Source organism: Mastacembelus armatus, chromosome 18, assembly GCF_900324485.2.
Source record: "Mastacembelus armatus chromosome 18, fMasArm1.2, whole genome shotgun sequence".
Classification (NCBI taxonomy): Eukaryota; Metazoa; Chordata; class Actinopteri; order Synbranchiformes; family Mastacembelidae; genus Mastacembelus; species Mastacembelus armatus.
Window position 1 is genome coordinate 8,995,624 of NC_046650.1, and position 23,138 is coordinate 9,018,761.

General features: G+C 38.3%; 2 protein-coding genes across 4 annotated transcripts in view; both read right to left on the reverse strand.

The window, feature by feature from the left end:
- Window positions 1-2,277: 2,277 nt before the first annotated feature.
- LOC113125253 (cysteine and histidine-rich domain-containing protein 1) lies at window positions 2,278-10,295 on the reverse strand. Of its 2 annotated transcripts, none has more exons than XM_033325724.1 (13): window positions 8,427-10,295; window positions 8,157-8,267; window positions 7,826-8,047; window positions 7,130-7,179; window positions 6,964-7,020; window positions 6,615-6,769; window positions 6,238-6,341; window positions 5,636-5,688; window positions 4,862-4,932; window positions 4,287-4,389; window positions 4,061-4,180; window positions 3,374-3,436; window positions 2,278-3,217 (listed from the first exon to the last, which is right to left on the reverse strand). In XM_033325724.1, the coding sequence occupies exons 3-13, from the start codon at window positions 7,887-7,889 to the stop codon at window positions 2,789-2,791; spliced, it is 1,269 nt and encodes a 422-aa protein (XP_033181615.1). In that variant the 5' UTR covers window positions 7,890-8,047; window positions 8,157-8,267; window positions 8,427-10,295; the 3' UTR covers window positions 2,278-2,788. The 2 variants fall into 2 exon arrangements, with proteins under 2 accessions (XP_033181615.1, XP_033181614.1); XM_033325723.1 differs by having other exon boundaries at window positions 5,636-5,724.
- Window positions 10,296-12,406: 2,111 nt separating this feature from the next.
- The window catches only part of LOC113125252 (phosphatidylinositol-binding clathrin assembly protein), a 55,712-nt gene continuing 44,980 nt past the window's right edge, over window positions 12,407-23,138 (reverse strand). For both annotated transcript variants that reach the window (XM_026298597.1, XM_026298598.1), the window contains 6 exons: window positions 21,501-21,641; window positions 21,204-21,234; window positions 20,619-20,751; window positions 15,891-15,947; window positions 15,406-15,522; window positions 12,407-14,620 (listed from right to left, as the gene is read on the reverse strand). In XM_026298597.1, the coding sequence (XP_026154382.1) occupies window positions 14,606-14,620; window positions 15,406-15,522; window positions 15,891-15,947; window positions 20,619-20,751; window positions 21,204-21,234; window positions 21,501-21,641 (494 nt within the window). In that variant the 3' untranslated portion in view covers window positions 12,407-14,605. The remainder of the gene's footprint in view (window positions 14,621-15,405; window positions 15,523-15,890; window positions 15,948-20,618; window positions 20,752-21,203; window positions 21,235-21,500; window positions 21,642-23,138) is intronic.

Consider the following 23,138-nt stretch of genomic DNA (forward strand, 5'->3'; position numbering starts at 1 on the left):
TTAGTCCACTAAATTTGGCTTAGTAAACTATAACCACTTTAGTCCACTAAACTTGCCTTACTAAACTATGACCACTTTATTGACCAAGATTTTCCTTACTGTACTATGACCACTTTAGTCCACTAAATTTGGCTTACTATACTATGACCACTTTAGTCCACTAAATTTGCCTTGCTAAACTATGACCACTTTAGTCCACTAAATTTGCCTTACTAAACTATGACTACTTTATTGACCAAAATTTTCCTTACTATACTATGACCACTTTATTGACCAAAATTTTCCTTACTAAACTATGACCACTTTAGTCCACTAAATTTGCCTTACTAAACTATGACCACTTTAGTCCACTAAATTTGCCTTACTAAACTATGACCACTTTAGTCAATTAAATTTGCCTTGCTAAACTATGACCACTTTAGTCCACTAAATTTGCCTTACTAAACTATGACCACTTTATTGACCAAAATTTTCCTTACTATACTATGACCACTTTAGTCCACTAAATTTGGCTTACTATACTATGATCACTTTATTGACCAAAATTTTCCTTACTAAACTATGACCACTTTAGTCCACTAAATTGGCCTTACTAAACTATGACCACTTTAGTCAACTAAATTTGCCTTACTGTACTATGACCACTTTAGTCCACTAAATTTGCCTTACTAAACTATGACCACTTTAGTAAGGAAAATTTTGGTCAATATACTATGACCACTTTAGTCCACTAAATTTGACTTACTATACTATGACCACTTTAGTCCACTAAATTTTCCTTACTAAACTATGACCACTTTAGTCCACTAAATTTGCCTTACTAAACTATGACCACTTTAGTAAGGAAAATTTTGGTCAATATATTATGACCACTTTAGTCCACTAAATTTTCCTTACTAAACTATGACCACTTTAGTCCACTAAGTTTGCCTTACTAAACTATGACCACTTTAGTAAGGAAAATTTTGGTCAATATACTATGACCACTTTAGTCCACTAAATTTGCCTTACTAAACTATGACCACTTTAGTCCACTAAATTTGCCTTACTAAACTATGACCACTTTATTGACCAAAATTTGCCTTACTATACTATGACCACTTTAGTCCACTAAATTTGCCTTACTAAACTATGACCACTTTAGTAAGGAAAATTTTGGTCAATATACTATGACCACTTTAGTCCACTAAATTTTCCTTACTAAACTATGACCACTTTAGTCCACTAAATTTGCCTTACTAAACTATGACCACTTTAGTCCATTAAATTTGCCTTACTAAACTATGACCACTTTAGTCCACTAAATTTGGCTTAGTAAACTATAACCACTTTAGTCCACTAAATTTTCCTTACTATACTATGAATACTTTATTGACCAAAATTTTCCTTACTGTACTATGACCACTTTAGTCCACTAATTTTTCCTTACTATACTATGACCACTTTAGTCCACTAAATTTGCCTTACTAAACTATGACCATTTATTGACCAAAATTTGCCTTACTAAACTATGACCACTTTAGTCCACTAAATTTGCCATTCTAAACTATTACCACTTTATTGACCAAAATTTGCCTTACTATACTATGATCACTTTAGTCCACTAAATTTGGCTTAGTAAACTATGACCACTTTAGTCCACTAAATTTGCCTTACTAAACTATGACCACTTTAGTAAGGAAAATTTTGGTCAATATACTATGACCACTTTAGTCCACTAAATTTGCCTTACTAAACTATGACCACTTTAGTAAGGAAAATTTTGGTCAATATATTATGACCACTTTAGTCCACTAAATTTTCCTTACTAAACTATGACCACTTTAGTCCACTAAATTTTCCTTACTATACTATGACCACTTTAGTCCACTAAATTTGCCTTACTAAACTATGACCACTTTAGTCCACTAAATTTGCCTTACTAAACTATGACCACTTTAGTCCACTAAATTTGCCTTACTAAACTATGACTACTTTATTGACCAAAATTTTCCTTACTAAACTATGACCACTTTAGTCCACTAAATTTGGCTTACTATACTATGATCACTTTATTGACCAAAATTTTCCTTACTAAACTATGACCACTTTAGTCCACTAAATTGGCCTTACTAAACTATGACCACTTTAGTCCACTAAATTTGCCTTACTGTACTATGACCACTTTAGTCCACTAAATTTGCCTTACTAAACTATGACCACTTTAGTAAGGAAAATTTTGGTCAATATACTATGACCACTTTAGTCCACTAAATGTTTGTAATTATAATACGACAGTCAAAGTGTTTCCTGATTTTAATATGACCACTTATTATAGAACAAAAGTTTTGCTCTCAGTGAGAAATATACAGTTCAGGGATTTTTACAGCAGTAGAATTGCTCATAATGAAAACAATGCATAAAAATACAATTTTAACATGACCCATTTTTACAATACTAGTCTTTAAAGACAATGATAATGAAGATTTATTAGGTTTATACGTAAGTTGCACCCCATAGTGTCTGACTATATTCACTCCAAGGGTAACAGCACTATCATTAAATAACAGAAGGAATATGGTATTTTGGTCAACCAAAGATGTAAGTAATTGAGCCATAACTGCTTAAAGGGAAATCAATCTCTAAAATTTCCCCCAATGAACCCTCAGATTTATAATTGCAAAGTACCACATTTCATTTTGGATTCGTAGATAGGGAAAATAATTTATTTTCTTCATTCCAAAAATTAATTCAAGAATTTTTATGCTTTAGCAATGCAAACTCAACACAATCAGCAACTTGTTTTCTGTTACTCAAGATCTGGCATATCTTCATATTCTTCTGCTTCCTCCTGCATCCTGTGTTCTTCTAGCTTTTTCTTTTCCTCCTCTGCTCTCCTCCTCTCTTCCATCACCCTCTTCATCTCCTCCTCTACCTCCTTCAAATTCTGCACCTTGTCCTCTTTCCACTTGTGGTCATCTCTGTCCCTATCCTCCTTTTTATTTTGGAGCGTGTCATAGGCCCACTCTTCATCTGAGTCGCTGATGTCGTCATCATCGATGTCCCAGTCGGGCTGAAGCAACTCATTGGTTTCATCAACGGAATCCTCTACAGGCTCGGGCTCAGGTCTGAAGTTGGGGTCCTCCAGTTTGCCCCAGGCCACCTGGTTGACCTTCTGCAGGGAAATCTCCACTTTAGATGGGACCATGTTGACACAGCTTTGTTTGACATCGATAACCTGAAGGTAAGAGAAATTTCAAAAAGTGAGTTAGCTGCAAATAACTGACTTTTCAAATCTACAAATGGGATGACAAGATAACTTAAGATATTTTAGAAAGAGCTGAGATAATCTCAGCCCAGTGACAGGCAAATTTAAACATGTCAAAGTACTCACTCCCCAGAGGTGGAAGTCTCGTTTGAAAATCTTATTATTCTCAAACTGGATTTCACAGGAGAGCTGCAGAGAGGAGGATTGAGAAAACAACCATAAGAGCAGGATGAATTCATTATGTTTGATGCACACGTTGTAGATTGAAAGTAGTTTTAGACACCTTTGCAAAGTATGAGTTAGTATAACATAATGAAAAATACACCATAATATATTATGTGTTCAAAAAAATAGGCCATAGGATAGAAATATATACTATGTCATCATAAATACATCTTATTATTGTATGTGGTGGAAGAAAAGACTGCAGTTTAATTTTTCTTAAAATTATGAAGTGGTCCCTGTGGTAATCAGAACACTCGGACCTTGGACTCCTAAACTTGGAATGTGAGTCCATCTGATTCCAAAATTTGAGATCTCTGTCCAAAAATGTGCAGCCCTATGAATAGCTAAGATACTGAGCATGACCCTCAATCTCCCAGGCCTCTGGCAAAGGACCCAAGCTGGATGGAGAAAAAAAGAATGTCTGCAGGGACGAGTGGGAAATCTTTATTGCTATGGCAGGTTGTTAAAAAATTAAATACCATATTAATGTTTATATTTTATGGCACACTATACCATGCCACACTGTTTGTTACCTTCAGTACACTGGCTATATGAATACGTGAATGTAATTGTCTGGGGCACACTCACCACTGTCCGATTGGCCATGATGGAGGAAATTTCTGGGTTTGTGTTCTTGGCGTAAATTGTTACAACAACGTTATTTGCGGTCTGGTGCCAGTCATGGCGACAGGCTACCTTCTTTTTGTCCTGTAAGCACAAACACACGTCAGTCACTCATGTTTTTCACATCAGTTCTCACTAAATGTCCTGCTATCTTTCCACCAGGCCCTGACATGTAATAGAGTACATGTACCTCTTTTGGGACCCAGCGGTGTTTCCCTGTGGTGCAGCCCTTCTGGTCAAGGAAAGCATTGAAGTCTGTTGTCTTGATGCAGCAGCAGCTCCAGTACTTATACCTAAACAAAAAATTGTTGTCACAAGTTAGACTCACATCCTCTGACAGGTGTGTTGTTCAGAAAACATAAAGCAAAAAAAAAAAAAAAAACTGGCTGATATTCATTCAGTAATACATGTTTAATGTACTGTGGTTTTTGCCTCCACAGCATTAGATCATAATGTATGAGGGACATTATGATCTATGTGATTCAAAGAGCAGGTGGAATTAAATTTACTTTTAAAGTCTGTTTGTAATGTTGCAGGTTTGTTTTAATTACTGATCTAGTTGTTTGATCCCTTTGTAATGTTTTAGCCTTGATGATTCTTTCATTGTTTACATGGCCTTCAGTCTTGCTTTGTTTATTTTCTCTAATTTGTTGAAGGAAATTAATTATAGTTATTTTATAGTTATAAAAATACCAATTGTAATTATGATGTCAATGTGGATTATGTGTAATGCTTCTTAATACTCAGATTGTCTTTCTGTCTTACCCCTCGTGGAAGACCGGTGCTCCGGGGTGGTGGGTGCAGACCTCCATGTCGGTCTCTGGACCCTGATAGACCTAAACACAAAAACACATTGCTAATAATCACAATGTAAAGACCAGTGGATCATTCATTTATCTGATTATTGTTGCTCTGGTCATCAGTCAAGTTTCTGCTTTGATGTCATGTTTCTCAGACCTTAAATATATGTTGAACTAAAAAAAAGTTCCCCAAGAAAACATTTTTAAACTTAAGCTCTTTTTTATAAATTAAGTTGCAGATGCAATTGTAGAATAAGGATTTTTGCTCTTAAAAATCTCAATACACTACAATGTAAAAACACAGTACACACAAGTAAAAGTATTAAAAAGTTGAGAACACCTTTGAACATGTAAAAACATAGTATAAGCAACTCAAAAATGCACTGCACTACAATACTTCAGTGTAGTTATGGCTCCTCACTATCTGATAAGGGAAAAAAATGTGCATCACCAGGGCAGAAAACTGACCAAGTGACAAAAAAAAAAAAAGAAAAACACTGATGGTTCATGAATGTTGTTACCTATTTTGTCCACTAGATGGCAAGCTTAATAAGCTTTACAAAACAAAGAGGAGGAAAAGTAAACAAACTCATAATGATGCACAATAGCTCTAATGAGCAGCTTGTGCTTCTGTGTCTGATAAATGTCTTGGCTTTTGCTGATGTCAGATAGGGGACTATTTTGGGCCACAGCAGAAGTTGCCTACACAAGTAAATGAGGAAAAGGTAAAAATACTCACTGTTCTGCATCCTGCGTTCTTGCATCGGGTCCCTTGCATGACAGTTTGGCTCTCTGTTGGACGAGAGGGGTGAAACTCACCTTTCTCATCTGCACGTGTGTGTGATTAGGGTGAAGGTTTTTATTTTCACACATTTCTACAACTTCACATTTGTTCAATTACACAATCACACTTTTGTGTTACATTTGCACAGTGTGAAAAACTGAGGCTTTCTCATTTGTATGGGGTCATATTTGTTATAATTTGACTAAAACTTTAACTGAACCTGTCACTGAAGTTTTATTTTCTTAAAACAATTTCAGAAATCAGAGTATGAATCACTGGAAAATAGTGACGCTTTATTATTCTATTCTAGATAATGCAGTAATCTAAAGAAAGATATGAAACAATTCATTTTATCATTACAATTTAGTATTTCTCCTGCTGCAGAAAACAAATTTGGGAATCAGAAACAAAATTTGAATTTTAGCAGCATAAAGGACAGATGTGTTCAAGAGCAGCAAAAGACAAAGGAAAAAACAAAATGTCACAATAGTTTGGTTTTAAATGAAAAAGGCCTCTCTCTCACACACACACACACACACACACACACACACACTGACCTTTCTGCTCTTTCTCAGCTTTTTGGCTGATTTCCATTTTCTTCACCACCTGAGCCAGAGATGCAGACACTTTATGAGGCAGCTTGGTCTTGGGTTCATCTGAACTGCAAACACACAGACACATTCAAGTTAATGCAGAAATGGATGGTTGGAAATGAATGTGCTACACACACAAACACACACACAGGTCTGCAGACTGATGATGTTATGTCCACTAAATTATTTATAACAGATGTTGCAGGAAACCTCATCCTGACCTTTGTGAATTACAGAGGCAGCTGCCAGTGAGTTACAGTGTGATACACAAAAATGAAATTCAAGTAAATCAAATTCAAAAAAAGGAACCTTGTAATAAGAGCTGGGTTTTAAACACTCACCTGGGTCTCTCTCTCTTCAGTTTCTCAGCAGATTTGGGACCCTGGTAGATTATCTCTTGGCCACTGCTGTTTTTAATCTCAGCCTTATCTGATGACACCTCTGGCCGCAGAGGCTCCTGGGGCTTTTCGTTGCTGTGGCGCCCACGGGTGCAGCCCTGTTCAGAATGAGGAAGGTTACTTCACAGGAAGTGAAGCTTCAGGTAAAATTTCTCCTTTAAGTGGAAAATCATGAGTTGCAGTGATGATTTTGTTTCAAAATGAATGTGCTATTTCTATTTCTAATGTATTTGATTTGAAAGTAATATAAAAAATGACTGTTGGGTTTGTAAAGAATTTACAGAGCTGTTACCTTGATGGAGAGAAACTCAGAGAAATCTGTTGTCTTTTTCTTGCAGCACGACCAACCCTGGAAAAGAACACACACACACACACACACACACACACACACACACACACACGATTTCTATCCAGCTAAATAAAAGTTATTCATTTATTTAGCTGTTGAGAAGTTTTACCTTCAGAGCATCATGGAAGATGGGGACCCCAGGATGGAAGAGACAAGAATCTTTTGGAGGAAAAAAGAAAGATACTATCAGTGTGTATATAAACACACACACACACACACACACACAATCAGCAGGGTGTACCAGCTGTTAAGAGGTTATGTGTGTGTTTGTGTCCCTTAAAAGGAAGCTGGTTGCTACCTCAGCTGTCCTTCCACAGACACGTGGCTCATCATACAGCCATGCTACCTCAGTGTCTCTCAGACACACACACAGAGAATATATCAAAATGGAGACAAATTCTTTTGTATGTTTTTAAACTATTTATCTTATAATACAACTTAAATCACAAGGATGCTTTCAAAATAAACACTAAACTTTTTTTTTTTTTTTTTAGTAAAATGCTGTTAGTTCTTCTAGAGGATTAATCTGAGCTAGTGAAACTGATTTTGATCATAACGTCTGAATAAAATGTCCCTTTTTAGGCACTAAAGAAACATAGTCCTAATGTCAGCTGGCATCATTTTGCAGGACTACAGGTTTTTTTGAATGTGCTCTGTTGGCTCAGACGTTACAGACCTGACTGAACATGACGAGCTGTGTGTCAAAGCAACTGTGTAAACTAAAAGAGCACAGAAACAAGTTTAATGCTCGATGTCCAGACTGACCAGAGACATAAAGAAGAGAAATAAATAGACAGGGTCTTACCATCCTTGTTCTGGTCAGGGTTATACTTCTGCCCACAGCCTTTGTTATAACACAGTAGAGCCATTTTGGCCTGTTTGTCAGACTACTACTTCTTCACTCTACAGTCTGTGTGCACACGTCTCCCTCCACTCTGCCCACCTCCTGGTCTTAATGCTGTGGTCAGACCTCCAGAAGCTTCTTCCGTCAGGCAGAGGAGAGAGATCCAGAAGGGGTGACTGCCTTCTGGAGAGATGAGAAAGAGAGAGGGGGGTCTCTGTAGCTCTACCTCTGGTTAGGGCCTGCCTGAATGAAAGATAAAAATAGTACCTCTCCTCCCTCGCTCTAAACTTACAGCTGTCCAAACGTATCTGAAAGTGGGGGGGTGGACATTCCTCCTGGGGAGTGTTGGCTGTCACAAACAGGCCTGCTGCGGCCCGGCAGCCACCACAATAGGACGGACAGCCTACAGGACCCAATAAAGAGTACTCAAATACTGTATGTGCCACAGATGACACAGGGACCAGTAGCTTCTGTTGCTGCTTCTTTGGTTTTACTTGAACAACCGCACACAAACAGTTTAATTATTTAGAGCTCAGTATAAGTCAAGGAGGTGGGAACCCACCTTCAAGTTCCTCACTGTGGGAAAGCTCAAGCTGTAATCACCCCAGACTGGTTGAAGTGTTTTGGGTCAGCCTGTCACAGCAATAAGGGATCTACAAAACAAACAGGAAAACAGCACTAGAGAGAAGTGGCAGTTTGAAGTTTTGGATAGTTTTCCCATGGCTGTAGGAAACTGGTGCAGATTTGTGAGTATTAAGAGTACTAGTAGCAATAAGGGTATTACAGACAGTTTAAAACAGTGTTTAGTCAAATGAAAGCTGTTTAAATATTGTCCAATGTTTATGATATATTGTTGATGTTGGAAACCACTGATTATAAAGCATAAAATACTTATTAATTTAAAACATGCAATGAAAAATTACAGGTTTCCAACCACAGTGGAGAGCAAATTAGATTGTGCTCTGATTTACGCCACACATTAATAACACACACACACACACACCTCATTCAAAAAGTACAAACCAAAGTGTCCTCGAGCACTAACCTCTGCACACAGCTGCATACTGGCCAACACTGAACGACTGCTTGCTGCAGGCAGATTCTCTGTGTTGATGTGTGGGTTGTACACATTTGAAGATCTTTGTTTTCTTTTTCTGGATAAACCAGGCTTAAAAAGAAAAGGCAGAACCTGCCAATCACCATAAAATTAAAGATGGATTTCTCAGTCATCTGCAGTAGTAAATATACACTGGTTGGGTTAAAACATGTGCTGAGATCTCACTTGAAGAGAGGCTGAAAACACATTCTCAAGCCCTTAGGCACAGCAATTAAAAATCAGAAGCTGCACTGTTTGACATTTCAAGGCCTTGAATTTTTTCTCATCTGAGACTTTAAAGTGTATTTTAAGGGGCTGTAGACTTTCTGGGCAGTTTGAGCAGCAACTTGAGATTGTAGCTCCTTTCAGCAACTGTCAAGAAAACTCAAAAGCAGACACTTGTTTAGGAATGGAAAATGACATTTTATTTCTTCCAAAAAAAAGAACCAAAAAACGAGAAAACAAATCCCTAGAATAAACAAATATACTGCTGCAAAATAAAAGCCTGTGATTTTTGTCAACTGTATCATTTGCTTGCCTTTCCATGCTTGATACAATCAATATATTTCTGCTTTAAATAAATAGAAAAATGTACAAAGAGATGGAGAGAGAAGACAGAAGATAGAGACAGATTAAAAGGTGTATTACGCGCAAAAAAAACCCCAAAAACAAACTAAAAAACATTTGGCATCATTGAGAATTCATGGCTGAGCCTGATGTATGAGGAGGTCTGCAGCCCTCGAAATCTGCATCGTCTGTCTGTTTTGCCCTCCCCCACTGAGTAGTAATTATACTTATATACTGCAGTATGAATACTTGTATCTTTCATGTTCAGAAAAATAAAGAGTAAATAAAAACAATAATGCAATTGCAGATTATGAGAGTATGTATGTAAGCTCTGTGTAGTGAGTGTGAATGCATTTCTCTATATACAGAATAGTGAGGCAGCAATCTGAGGGTTCTTACCAAAAAAACCAAAAAAAATAGATGTAGAAAAAAAAAACCAAAAAAAAAAAAACAACGTGCACAAGAGATCTTTGATCCAACAGACTGACTCACTGACAAAATAAGGAAATTTATCTAAAAGCCTCTTAGTTTCATCTCATTTTGTGTTCTCTGAATCTTCAACACTGCCAAAACTGCAACACGCACAATGGCCCACAGATGGCGCCAGGACAGTGCAGAATTCAAAGAACACATCAGCTATTGAGGACATGACATCTTTGGGAGAAGAAAACAAAGAAAGTTCAGCGCACCGTTTTGCTACAGTGGCTCTTCTATCAACAATACAAACATCTGTCAGATTCAGTCCAAACAGCGATGAACCTGCTGTCATGGATGGCAAATAACCGGTCACAAAAGTCTCATCCATCCTGCTTTTCCCTTTCCCAGGGCACCTGACAGACAATACGTTTTAAAACAGGTACAACAACAGAGAGAATTAATCGTCGTCATTATCACCATCACTGTCATGCTTTTTGGAAAAAGGACAACAAACATCGACAACGCTACAACCATGCACTCACAGAGCCTAGAAAGAGAGACGGCTCACCAGAGAGGAGTCTGCTCTCTGAACATTTGATACACTTGGCCATAGCAAAGAACAAACATTTTAATATGGTTTATCCATCTACCCTTCTCCACCTGAAATCATGCTACAACAATGCAGAGGGGTGGTAGCAGCTTTTAAAGTTGAGAGAAACTAGAAACCAGCCACAAGCGTGTCTGGTCTGAGCCCAAATGGACCAGTTCAATGGCCAAAACCAGAAAACAGTGGTTGTACTGGGAAATTCCCAGCTAAAAATGTGAGAATCCGAGGAAGGGAGTTACCGAAAAGGAGCCTGCAGGCTCAGCTAAAACCCTCCCTGGGTAACAAAACTGCCTACATGATGAAGCTGTAATAATTACTGGCAGTTAGACCAACACTAAGAAGATGAGCCCTTAACTAGTCTCTTCTTCTACACTCATAAACTGCCAAATGTGACACCAGCGCGCACACACAAAAGCCTCACTGCAAATGTAGCTTGAAAGAAAAAACATCAGGTTCATTGAAAAAAAGTTAAGCCAAGACAATTGAAAATTTTACTCTCCTTCATACCAAAGCCAACCAATTTAGTTCTTTCGAACATCAGGAATGATCAGATTTGCAGATTGACTTAAAATGATTTTTTTTGTTTTAATCTAATGAGTTGCTGATCTGACTCTGGATCAGTGTCAGAACTATCACCTCTTTGTGAGGTGCCAATTCATCACACCGATTAGAATAATATCACTGCCCCACAAAATACAGAACAATGATCGAGGCACCTATTACGCAAAAAGTGTCCAACCTGAAAATTAAATGCAAAAGTACTTTTTTTATTTTGGAAAGGAGGATTTTGATGGTGGAAAAGCTTCACAGAATCCATGTTTAGGGCACAAACAGACAAAGGTGAAATATTAACATAAAAAACATTTCTATTCAAAGATATTCATTCTGCTGGAGACAAAAAAAAAACAAACAAAAAAAACAAACCAAAAAAAAAAAACACTGAAACCTGAATTCTGTTTCTACAGGCTGCATGTAAATACTCAATATCCCACAAAACATCCTGAAAGGACGTTGGATCAACTAATCAGCTTGCCTGGTGTGCAGGTCAGCACTACATGTTGCTGAGATTTTGGAGCTGTGAGTGTTGATTCCTATGTGACCAATAGTTACCAACAATAATAATTCTACGTGTACACGTTTACATGCATCTCTGCAGAAACATAATTCCAGTCTAATCCTTAGGACTGACATTTTGTTCAGCTGCCAAAGTGATTAGTAGATTCCAATACTCCTTTGACACATGAACAACAGGTAGTGGCTAGTTGAGTTTACAACTCATCCAGCTGCTGCTGAAATCTACCAGCACTTAGCTAAAGCTCATTTCCAAACATCTGGACCTACATGCTGTACTTGACTTTTATGTCTCTCCTAGAGCGTCTGACTTGCTGTCTGATTCAACAGTCCAACCAGTCAGTTTGTAGGCTGCTGACATCATAACGTGAGGCAAAGATGGCTGATGAAAGTGAGACAATTTAAAAAAAAAAAAAAAAAAAAAAAAAAACAAAAGATGAGGACCTTACCTATTGGACACTGGAGCAATGCTAACAGTGAGAGGAAAGAGCGCATTCAAAGCGAGAAAAAGTGAACCACAAAGCCTGAGTCAGAGGTTCCGAAAAGTTTCTTCTACAGCTACAGACAGAGACACCAAGACAGATAATAGAGCTATAGATACTAAACACTGGCAGAGGTGAGGACCAGGTGGGAAACCTACTGCAGGAGGTCTTCTACAGGTGTCAGAGAGGATACTATGAAGAGGCTAAGCTAACACAAGACTGTGACAAGAAGTGTCTAAGAGCAATATTTATAACGGCGACAAGGATGGGTGGGCGCAGACGATCTAGACAATAACTGGCTATTATCACTATTTTTTTTTTTTTTTTTTTTTTTTTACATATCTACACATACCAAACAGTGACAAAAGCAGGCTAAAAAATCATTCTAGAGATAGGCCAACTAGACAGAGTAGAGAGAGTGAAGCGAGATTTCACAACAGACTGGATGATGAGTGGGATACGACTGTCACTGACGTTGGGATGTAGATGCTGGACTGGGACGAAAGGGGAAAAAAAAAAAGATTTAGGTTCAGCTTTAAATTGCAGGAAAATCACTTTGATTCACCTGCTGATGTGGCTCTTTAGACAAACCTGTAAAACCCCAAACTACCTCTCCAAGCTTCAGATCTCTTTCTCAACCTTAACTCACCAGAAACAGTGACAACAGTTTTACTATGGCAGGATAGTCACTTCAGTGCAAAAATATTTGCATGTGCATTTTGCAACAAAAATTAATTTTACAAAAAAAAAAAAAAAATTTCGAGTCAAACTCACTGGCTCAAATTTTGCTTGAAATCTGACCCTCAGAAACAGCCCTCAATGGAAAAACAGGCATAAATGTGTACAAACACGTGAACACGCATTAAATGCATTAGCACAAATATTGCGACGGTCGAGGTCATGGCGACAGATGCTTTGGCTGAAATATGGCCACGACCTCTTAGAAGAGTCAAACTCGATCTCAAAAATTTCCTGGAACAATGGAGCGAGTGAGATGCCAAAGGTTTAGTGTCGTTTGGCTCTCGCTGCAGACAGTCACACTCAAAGCCACTCACTTTGATTCAGTGCAATTTAAAGTGAATTCAGCTTGATTCAGTAACATTTAACTCACTCATTCAGTGCTGTTGTCAATCATTGGCACATAATGTGGACCTGCCAATAGGTTGTACCTAATGAAAAAGCTCTTATTTTAGAAACCTTTGTTGTCTAAATCTGGTTGGTGAACTAATGAAGACAAGACGACAGATACACACAGGTCATCCAGGTGCTAATGAGCGGCTAACAGGCTAATGATGCTAATAAACACTTTAGTTTGATAAGATTAACAAAAATAGAAACGTCTTTAAATTTACTCTGCTGAGATTAATGGCTGCCAAAACAAACAAAAAAACAAAAGAAAAAAAAAAAAAAGCACACACATTTGAAACAGCTGAAACAAGGGGATTTTCAGACTAAACTAAACCTGCTCACATTTTTCATATGAAGTTCTGCTGTTGTGATGTCTGACAGAAATTTTAATTGTTGACCAAAAACAAGTCGTCCTGAAAGTGCAGTCGCCTCGGTACCAAGTTAGAGCGCTGTCACCGCTAATCCCTGTCGCTCTGAGTGTATCTGTAGCTTTACAAGAAGAGGAAAACACAGCATGAGTAACAAAGACTACAGCTTCAAACCCATAAACAACTGCTATAACAGACCGCTGTATAATAGCCCCGATAACATTCAGGAGAAGTTGCAGAAGAAAACACTGAAAAATACAAAGATATCCCAACAGAGAAGAAAATGATGGGAAACACACTTGAGAAGATTTGCCTCTTAATCTCTCGCTAGTTGGAAAGCTGTGAACAAGAATGGGGATGGAGAGGAGGTTGGTTGCAAAGGTATTATCTGAAACAACTTCTGTGTGCACACAATTACACCTTCACACTCACTCTAAACAAATAATTGTCCTCTCTTAAGTGCTCCCAAGTAGCCGTTGCAGGCAGACGGTAACCCAGAGAGGACAAAATAGCACCAGTGTGAAATAAAGCTAATGCTGCAGCAGAGACTCTCAAAGCAGTTGGATAATTTCGCTGACTGAAAACCAGAGGTAGGATTTCCTCAATCCCCTCTTCTTCTCACTCTTTATTCTCATCTTTCCCTCTCATCTAATATTCCCTCTCCTGAAACATCACTCCATCGATAGATTTAAATCACAAATCGGACAACATAACAGAAAGAAGCGACACGCACGCACACACACACACACGCACATGCAAGGAGTTGCTTCAGACAAAAACCAGCCAGGATGACATCTTCTCCATCACATCCCTCCATCCTCTGTAAGATCATCTTCTATTCTCCTTTCCAGCTTGTTTTTTGGTGTCATTTTTGTCATCTGTTTGTCTCTTAGTCGTTTTAGCATGATCAAATCATTCCTCTGTCCGTGTAATCATTCCTCTTGTGTTTTCGTCTGCTGTTTGTTTGTCTGTCACTTTTGGCACTCTGCTTCACCCCTGTCTGGATTACATAAACTGCATCTGAACAGAGAGAAAGAGGAAAAACACAGAAATTGATTGTTCTGATCATTCTAACAATGAACTGTAAACCAGTTTGATTGGATGGCAACACAGAATTTCATGCCATAAACACATTAGACATCACTTTGAGGCCTACTCTTATTATTTAAGCTTTTTTAGCCTGTGCTGTCAAAATATGGTCCATAAATTATGCTGTGCCTGCAACCCGGTGAAAATAACATTAGCAATCTGGCAGGATCGGGACTTTACCTAAATTTAATTAATATGATTTTAATTTGGTAGTAATTCAATTTCTGTGTCAAATTATCCTTAACCAGATCATTCTACTGGATTTCAAATTTCCCCATTAGACAGTTAACGCTAGCTTTATCTGGAAGCTGCATTTTGTTCGGTTTGCAACCAGACATCTGTAGTTCACACTGCAGCTTCAGGAAACTAGAGGGGAAGGGAGAGTCAAAGTGCAGTAGGGAACAGTTTATGGTGCAAGTTTGTTTTGAATCTCATTTGACCCTCTTGCACCTGAAACGAAATTAGATAGAGCACCTTTAATTAATTTAATTAGGCATTACCACATTTACATTTATCGGGGACTAATAAAGTTTATCTTATTTATATCACATTAACATCTTAAAATTTTATAAACGTTATTGCAATACTAACATGATTTTTTATGGTTGATTATTTTTATTGATCATTTAATTAAAGTTAAAACTGGACCACCCAAACTATCTTTCACACCATCATAAATATACACTTGATTTATTTTCACGTGTCCTGTGCATCACCTGGGCTCCAGGCATGGGTGCGAAGGGATTGGTGGGTCTGAGAACGGGCTGGTTGTACATCATTGGCTGAGGAGCCATCACTGGTACCCCGCCCATTTGACCCATCTGTGGAGGGACCTGGAGATGAAGACAGAGAGACACAGAGACAGAGGAGAGGTTTGAGATAAAGAAAGATGGACACAAAAGTCGAAAAAAAAAAAAAAAAAAAAAAGAAAAAGTGAGAAACCAATGATGCAAAAACAGCAATAGGGCAAGGATGTCAGAAACAGAAAAAGAATAAGATATAAAGGAGAAAAGAAAACAGGTGACTCTAGCTACATAGAGGCACTTCTATATAAAACTATGATTTAATTACAATTTTGTGACTTGACGTAGACCAAATCACTGCTTGCAAGATAAAATAACCTGGAGACCAATAAATAATGACATAACACCTGTATGTATATAACCATGTATGTTTTATTTATCAATGTGTATGCACTCACCATTCCATACACAGGCACTTGCGGTGTGGTCATGGGGAAAGCCATGGGAGCTGGAGCCTGGAAGAAAAGCAACATCAGGAATCAGCTAACAAAGGGCACGTTCAAGTCACGCACTTCCTGGCTTTTGTCAGCCTAAATTTTTAGCCTACTACGGTACTACAGCAGGACAACCTCATGAAAAAAAAAAGCAACTTTAATGTCTTTAGTTCTCAAAAACATCTGTGTCTATTAGTCATGTGTCTGAGTTTGACCACAACAAACAAAACGCACACAGCTTACTGTATTTGCAAGGAGAGTACATTTAATGCTGATGAAGTGTGTGCACATCAGCAGCACAACAACGCAGCATGCAGCAGATGTACTTAGTGGAATCCCACTGGGAGCAATCATGACCACCGCTTCAAAAAGAGGAATCTCAACAGGACAGTGTTTAGCCCTGCCCTGCCTACTCTACAAATCAAATCCACTATGGCTGAACGAGCCTCAAATTCAATGTGACGGGCAATTTGTAGTCGTCATTTATAACCCACACACATCTGCATAAATCCTGCTGATTTCTGCTTGACAAATTGGTAATTTATGGGAGTGAGAGTCCGTGGTTCATTACAGTTTCATATCAGTGCATGTCCCGCAGTGAAGATGCAGCTCAAGGTATCTCTTGCACAACAGTGGGCCGGCTATGATACCCATACAGCAGTATTAATATTACCAGATGTCCTATGAGTTATCTATTGCTGCAGTAATTTTATAGTTTATATAGTTAAGAGTAAATGTTGCAGAGGCAGGCAGTCTTGACAATTTCTATGCACATCCCTATTTTACAAACAGGGATGTGCAGTAGGGAATTTCAAATCTCCATTAGAAAACAGCCAGAACACGCTGCTGCCTTCACAAACCTAATCCATCACTGTAAATGAGACAACTGTGGCATTTTTCTTAACAATGCCTCAATCATTGCAGTAGTGTTAAAAGTACTTCCACTCTGCCAGAGTTGAACGCCTCCAGTTATATGCTACAGTTTATTTTTACTGTGAAAAGCACAGCACAGAGAAAAAAGGTATGATACCATCAAATACAGTAATTAGCTGTATGGTGAAATCATATGTTATCTTGCAGTCTTACATAAAATGATGAATTACATTAATTAAGCCAATAAAATACTGGGTTTAGGTTTTTTATGTGCAAAAATAAAACCACACCACCATTATCCTGTAATTGCTACTTATGCAACAACTCTTTAATCAACGCAAACAACATGTTATGCTAGTTGGTCTTTAAAAGAGTCTAGTCTTACCGTATTCTATGATTGTTTTAGCTCAAAACAGAATATTTTAAATAACAACAACAAAGAAGGCTCATACATGTAAATTGCAAACTAAAAATCACATTCAGTCCTGAGAAAAGAAACCTCATTTTAACACAAGTTTCATACACATACAAACCACTGAATCAGTGCAACATGTGTGGTAAACAAGCACTTCTGCAATGCAGGCAGTAAGCTATTACTGGTTTTGGAAGAGAGAGCGAGAGAAAAAGTGTAAATGGATAAATAAATAAAACCAAGGACTGGCAGTGTGACTGCCCTGAGCCGCTGGCATTGGAGCAAGAACGAGATGGGTGAGCTCCACCAGGACAGCTGTACTGTTATTTTATGGTTATTTTTAATTATTATAGTTATTGTTTTATAGTTATAGTTGGTGTTTTGCAGCTCTGAGTTGCCCCCTGACCCCAACAGGAAAAAGATGACCCACTGGCTGGTCCCTGCCTAAAGAGCTCCCCAGGGTGGGCTTATTTGTTAGTCAGATGATATCGTATTTACTTGTATTTTATGTTTTTAATTTGTGTGCTCTGTGAAATAAAAACAAACTATGAAAACTGTGAGAACTAAAGCAAATCAACCGTAAAATGTAACAGCTTTAGAACTACTACAAAAAAGTAAGCTAAGGCCTGGAAGTATTTGCACTAAAGGAAAGTTTTTTGGTTTTGGTTCAGGTCAACCAGTGAACTGATCACAGGAGCTAATCAATTTTATTGATCAGGTATCCACTTTTAAGTCTGGCATCTGGGGAGCAGGCTCTGAAAGTTTATCTAAACCAGTCGTCAGCATAATGTCTTGTTGCAGCAGAGCTGGTCAGCTGCCAGAGAGGAAAAAATTATTTCAATTCAAGCCAAAAGATTTGAATTTATCCGTCAAATACATTTACTGCCAGTAATGCATTGACTTTAATTGGCTTTAGTATTTGAAACTACGATTAAAGATTTTACTGACTTTACTGCAACTGAACCACACTGCTTCAGTGAGCAAACCAGCTGTCTTTGAAGGAGGTTTCCATCCAGCTGGTTTTAATGTGCAGTTTCAATTTGTGCATAAAAAAAACTAAAGCGGAAATGTCTAAAAAAGAGACATATCTCAGATTCTTGCTTGCCTGGGGTGGAAACATTGGCATATGATTCCTCAACATGAAACAAACCGAAACACATTTTTTTCCTAGTTGAGGTCTGACTGGTGCAGCCGATTACATCATGTTAGTGTGCCTACTCGTCAGAAAAACAAAGCAGGTGAGATGCCATTTATGCACCACTAGGCCTTCTCTGTATTTTCGTTCCATCTTTCAGCCCAGCTGTTGGCGCTCAATCCATCATGTTTTTACATTCATCTGTCTGTATCTGTGTTTTTATGCTGAACATTTCTCCTGCTATTTCTGTTGTTCACTCTGTCTGCAGCTTGTCTCCCTCTGTGCCTGTCTGTATATTCACTTTTTAAAAATCTGCCTTTTCTCTGGCTCTTTTATCTAGAGTTTTAGCAATTCAGAGCTGAACTTTTGCAATTCCCTTTGCCATATCCTTCTAGGCTTTCTCTGAAAAGCCAGACATCTGGTGCTAAATGACCAGCAAGTGAAGAAACATTTAAACATTTCAAGTATGAAACAAGCAGGGACTGTAGCAAACCTGCCTTTCTGATATTTTTAAACAAGTGTCTGAGTAATACAAGAGAAGCAAACAGTGACAGCAAGAGGGGGAAAGGAAGATAGTGAGAGGGAGGGTTACAGCACGTAACAGTGATTATTGAGCAGCTCATTAAGACTTGTCTTACTAAACAGGGATAAGTACTTACATAACTAGTATAGAACATTCCATTCTGCATCGGACGCAACAAGGAAAAAAGACAAAAAGACAAGGAGGGAGGTAGACAAAGAAAAAGACACAAAGATCAAGAGAGAAGGAGGACAGGGAAGAGAGACAAAATGAGAGTGAAAGACAAAATTCAAGAAAACAAGTGGGTGATGAAAGAAGGAGGCAAAAAAAAAAGTTCGATGAAGTATAGACAAAGATAAGTAAGAGAGAAGAAAAGGAAGAAGAGTGAAAAAATGAAAAAGAGATAAGGAGAAAGTGATGAGAAAAAAAAGGGGCAATGAGAAAAGCACAAACAGGAAAACAAAGAGGAGATATCAGCAAAAACATGTAAAGGAAATACAGAGAAAAATAAATGAGGGGGCAACGAACAGACGTGCAGATGTCAAAGGCAGTGTAGCAAAAACAGGGCAAGCAGATGACAATGCAAAAAGACGCAATAAAACAAGCAAAGAAGGGAAGGAAGACAAGTGCATGACAGTGCAAAACAGGCGGAAGAAATGCACGAAGAGGACGAGAGGGACAGGAAGGACAGATTAGAGAGAATGACAGCAGGGGTGAAGGGGATGGTGAAAGAAGATAAAGGAAGGACCAACAGGAGAGAGTTAGAGCCAACGAAGAAGAAAAAAAGATAGATATTGGGGAAAGGGAGAAAGAGGAATTGCAGGGTTAGTGACAGTTTGTCCACGTCAGCCAGAAATTGCAGTCCAGAGATCAGGAGGACAATCAGGAGCTGCCAAGATCAGCACACGCACATACATACACACACGCACACACATACACACACGCACACATGCACACACACACACACACGCACGCACACACATAGGTAGCCACATGCTGAACCAAGTCAATCCACTTACATTCACCAGTACAAAACACAGGACACTCACATGCACAGAGACAGATCATTCAGCGTGTGAACTGCAGCAATTTGGTTTTTATATTAGCCAGATGTCTTCAAGTTTGCCTTAATGAAACATAACACTTTTCATGTGTTTTTTTTTGGGAAAGTGAACAAAATACATGGCAGGAAAGTAAAAACATACAACAGTTTATGTTGTATTGATTTAACTGTTAAAGGAACAGTTCAACATTTTCCTTACAAGTGGATTTAAATTTGCCTTTTAAAGAACTACAAGGTGCTGAAATCTGACCCACACAACACTAAACCTTTCCTGGAAATAAAGAGGCCTCAATGGAATCAAAATAAAGATTATCACAACATAAATCTTATTTTCAAGGTCTTGGCCAGTAATTCTAAAATCATCAAAACATGTCACTGCACACCTGACGTGTCACTGTAAGCCCTAGAGAAAAAGAACAATCTAGATGAAAATAAAAATTACAGTGATTGCACAATTTTTCCAAAATGGTGCTTTCGTTAAAGCTTGCACGATCATCTGACCTGCTCTACCAAACTTCTCAAACAAATACTTGATTGTAGTACAAAGTTATTGTTACTATTACTTATATTATTAGGAGTGATGGCTAAAACTTTCCCAGGACTTGCAGACACTTTAATGGATCATTTAGGGTGAATTACAGATTTCCCTTTACCACATTTGAGTTGTGTGTGTGCTTCTCTCTCCTTACCACATGTGGTACAGGCATTGGCTGTGGGGCCATGGGCGCAGGGCTCCACTGTGTGGTTGACATGGTCTTATTCTGCCAGTTCTGGCCACCTGTCAGCTTTTTCTCTCCAGGCTGGCCCCACTGCATCTCTGGCCTGAAGCAGGATGAGCATAGGAAAAAAGCACTGTGAGGGGATTACTCTTCTGCACTTTGACCTGGTCAACCTGAGCATTTCTCAAACTATAAAACATCATACTCTGGAAGCATTATGTGTTTAGTTGTAGATTCTTTTTCAGTGTAATTTATTTAATTTTCTCTGTAAGGCATATCATGAATTTGAAAGACTAACAACACTGGAAGCACTGCAGACAAGAATGTAAATCTGTATTGCACCCCTTTGGCAGTGGATACAATCACTTTGTCAGAAACTTAAGTAAATTCTTGAATTTGATTTTGACTTTAAGTGTTAAACATTAGGTGCTTAGGTGGCAGAATGTAGGTAGGAATCCTGGCAACAGTAAAAACAACTGTAACAGGGAAGTGTATATGTTTTGTCAGGTAATAAATCCTCTGTGCTGGACTACAAGCAAAACTCAAGTCTCTTACTTCTTGGCTGGGGTCCCACCAAACTGCAGATCTGATTTGGGATAGAAACAGAAATTTAATGATTAGAGCTGTTTGTCCAATACAAATAGTTGAAAAAGAAATACGGTCTTAATATGTTTATGCTTACATTCAAGGCCAGACCTTTCACATGTTAAGCTTAAAAAATGTTTTAAAAGTAAGTAATATACTGTTTTAAAGTTACTTCAACGGCACAACATAAACTGCATATGCCTTAAGTGATCCTTTTCCCCCTGCTGACACATTCAGCTACGTGCACACACAAATCTCAACACTCACTGCCCACGAGGTTGGCCAGAGATGAGTCAAGGTCGTTGGCTAGCAGCTTTCCTCCAGGGTGGATGGCAATTTGTTGAGGAGGTGGTGGTGCAGTGTGTGCGGGAACCGTGGGCTTCAACAGGTCTCCCAGAGCATCAAAACCTGAAGAAGAAAGACATGTCAAAAAGCTCTAAATAATTCTTTCATTTTGCAGTCTTATATTATAGCTGAGATGTGTTAATGGTCTAGAACGTTATGATCTTATGATCATAAAGTGTTGCTGCTGTCAAATTTGCTTTAGTGTATTTGTTTAAAACCAAGCACTCACTGCTTTGAAACGTCCATGGAAATTGGTAGAAAATCAGCAACTCTAATACATGTAAACTAGTAGTTCGGAGTCTAAAAAACTATCATTTGTAAAGCTGCAACAAACTGAAAAACACAACCACATGTTACTCAGTTGTTTTTGTATGAGTAGACATGCAATTCAAAAACTAATTAGAGCAGCCTAATTTTCCCAACTTTTCAAAATTAAAAATCCACAAATAGTTCAACCATTTTAGTGAAGCGGAGCTGGACTGATTTTATCTGAGAATACTGCTGAACTGTACATCCTATATAACAATCTCTCTAGCCTTGCTGTTAATTGAATTCTTCCTGACCTATTTTAGCATTCACCTACACAGAGATTACCGTTTGAGGCAGACCCTACTCATTTTCTTTTGTTACTGTCATACAGCAGCCTCATTCCATCAGCAGCAAGCCAGTAATCCCTGACTCAGTAGTTTGCAGCAATTGTTCTAGATGATTGATTTATTGGTTTGTCGCTGTACAGACTGACTCCGTGCAGTTATTAGTTTTGAACACGTATGTGTGTGTGTGTTTGCATGAGACTGTGAATGTTTGTCCATAGCCAGTAGGTGCAAATGACAGTAATTTCCTGTGTTGGTGTGTGTGTGTATGTACCTGTGTTTGTGTGTAAGTGCCTGTATTAACAACTTCTCATTTCAGCACTCATTCAGCTAATGGCTCAGTATTACTCTGCTGGTAGTAACCTGAACGTGTGACTGTGTATGTGATTATTTGCGTGTACTCAACGTGGTGAAAATAAAAGGAGAAAAGACAAGTGAAAAAGGGACCCTGGTAACCTCATTGCCTCTAATCTGTGCTTTTTTTATTCTTTACATAATTGTACTGTATGGGCGGGAATTCAAGCCTTGCTCTTTGCATTACCGTTTCATCCCTATAGTCAGTAACCATTAGGGGTTAAAAATCAATATCTGGAGACAGGAAGCAGAAATAAATCAAAGACTGGAGTACAGCACTGCAAAAAAAAAAAAAATGAAACAAGAACAAGCAAGACAATAGCTTTAAATGTACAGTGTCCCTACAAGACACAAAGAAGAAAGGTGGAAAAAAAAAGAAAGACAGGCAACTCATGGTGGAAATAGGAGGGAGGAATAATATTTAGTTAGGAAGAAGTCTGTAGGGTCTGACAGTGGTGCTGACATAAGGGATTTAGAAAACGCTTTTCCTGCTAGCTTAGCAGAGAAGACCAAAAAAGGGGGGGGGGTTTACAGAGACACAAGTAAAGAAAAACGTCAGGAAGGAGAAAGTTCAATTTAGCAAAATAAGTAAGTGGAAGATGAAGAAACAAAT

What these genes read in the sequence shown, in the direction of transcription:
- LOC113125253 (XM_033325723.1), bottom strand. Translation starts at nt 7,889, where the DNA reads ATGGCTCTACTGTGTTATAACAAAGGCTGTGGGCAGAAGTATAACCCT. An exon ending in CCCTGACCAGAACAAGGATG is followed by an intron (nt 7,180 to 7,825) that starts GTAAGACCCTGT and finishes TTCCTCCAAAAG; the next exon opens with ATTCTTGTCTCTTCCATCCT. An exon ending in GAGACTTCCACCTCTGGGGA is followed by an intron (nt 3,218 to 3,373) that starts GTGAGTACTTTG and finishes TCTTACCTTCAG; the next exon opens with GTTATCGATGTCAAACAAAG.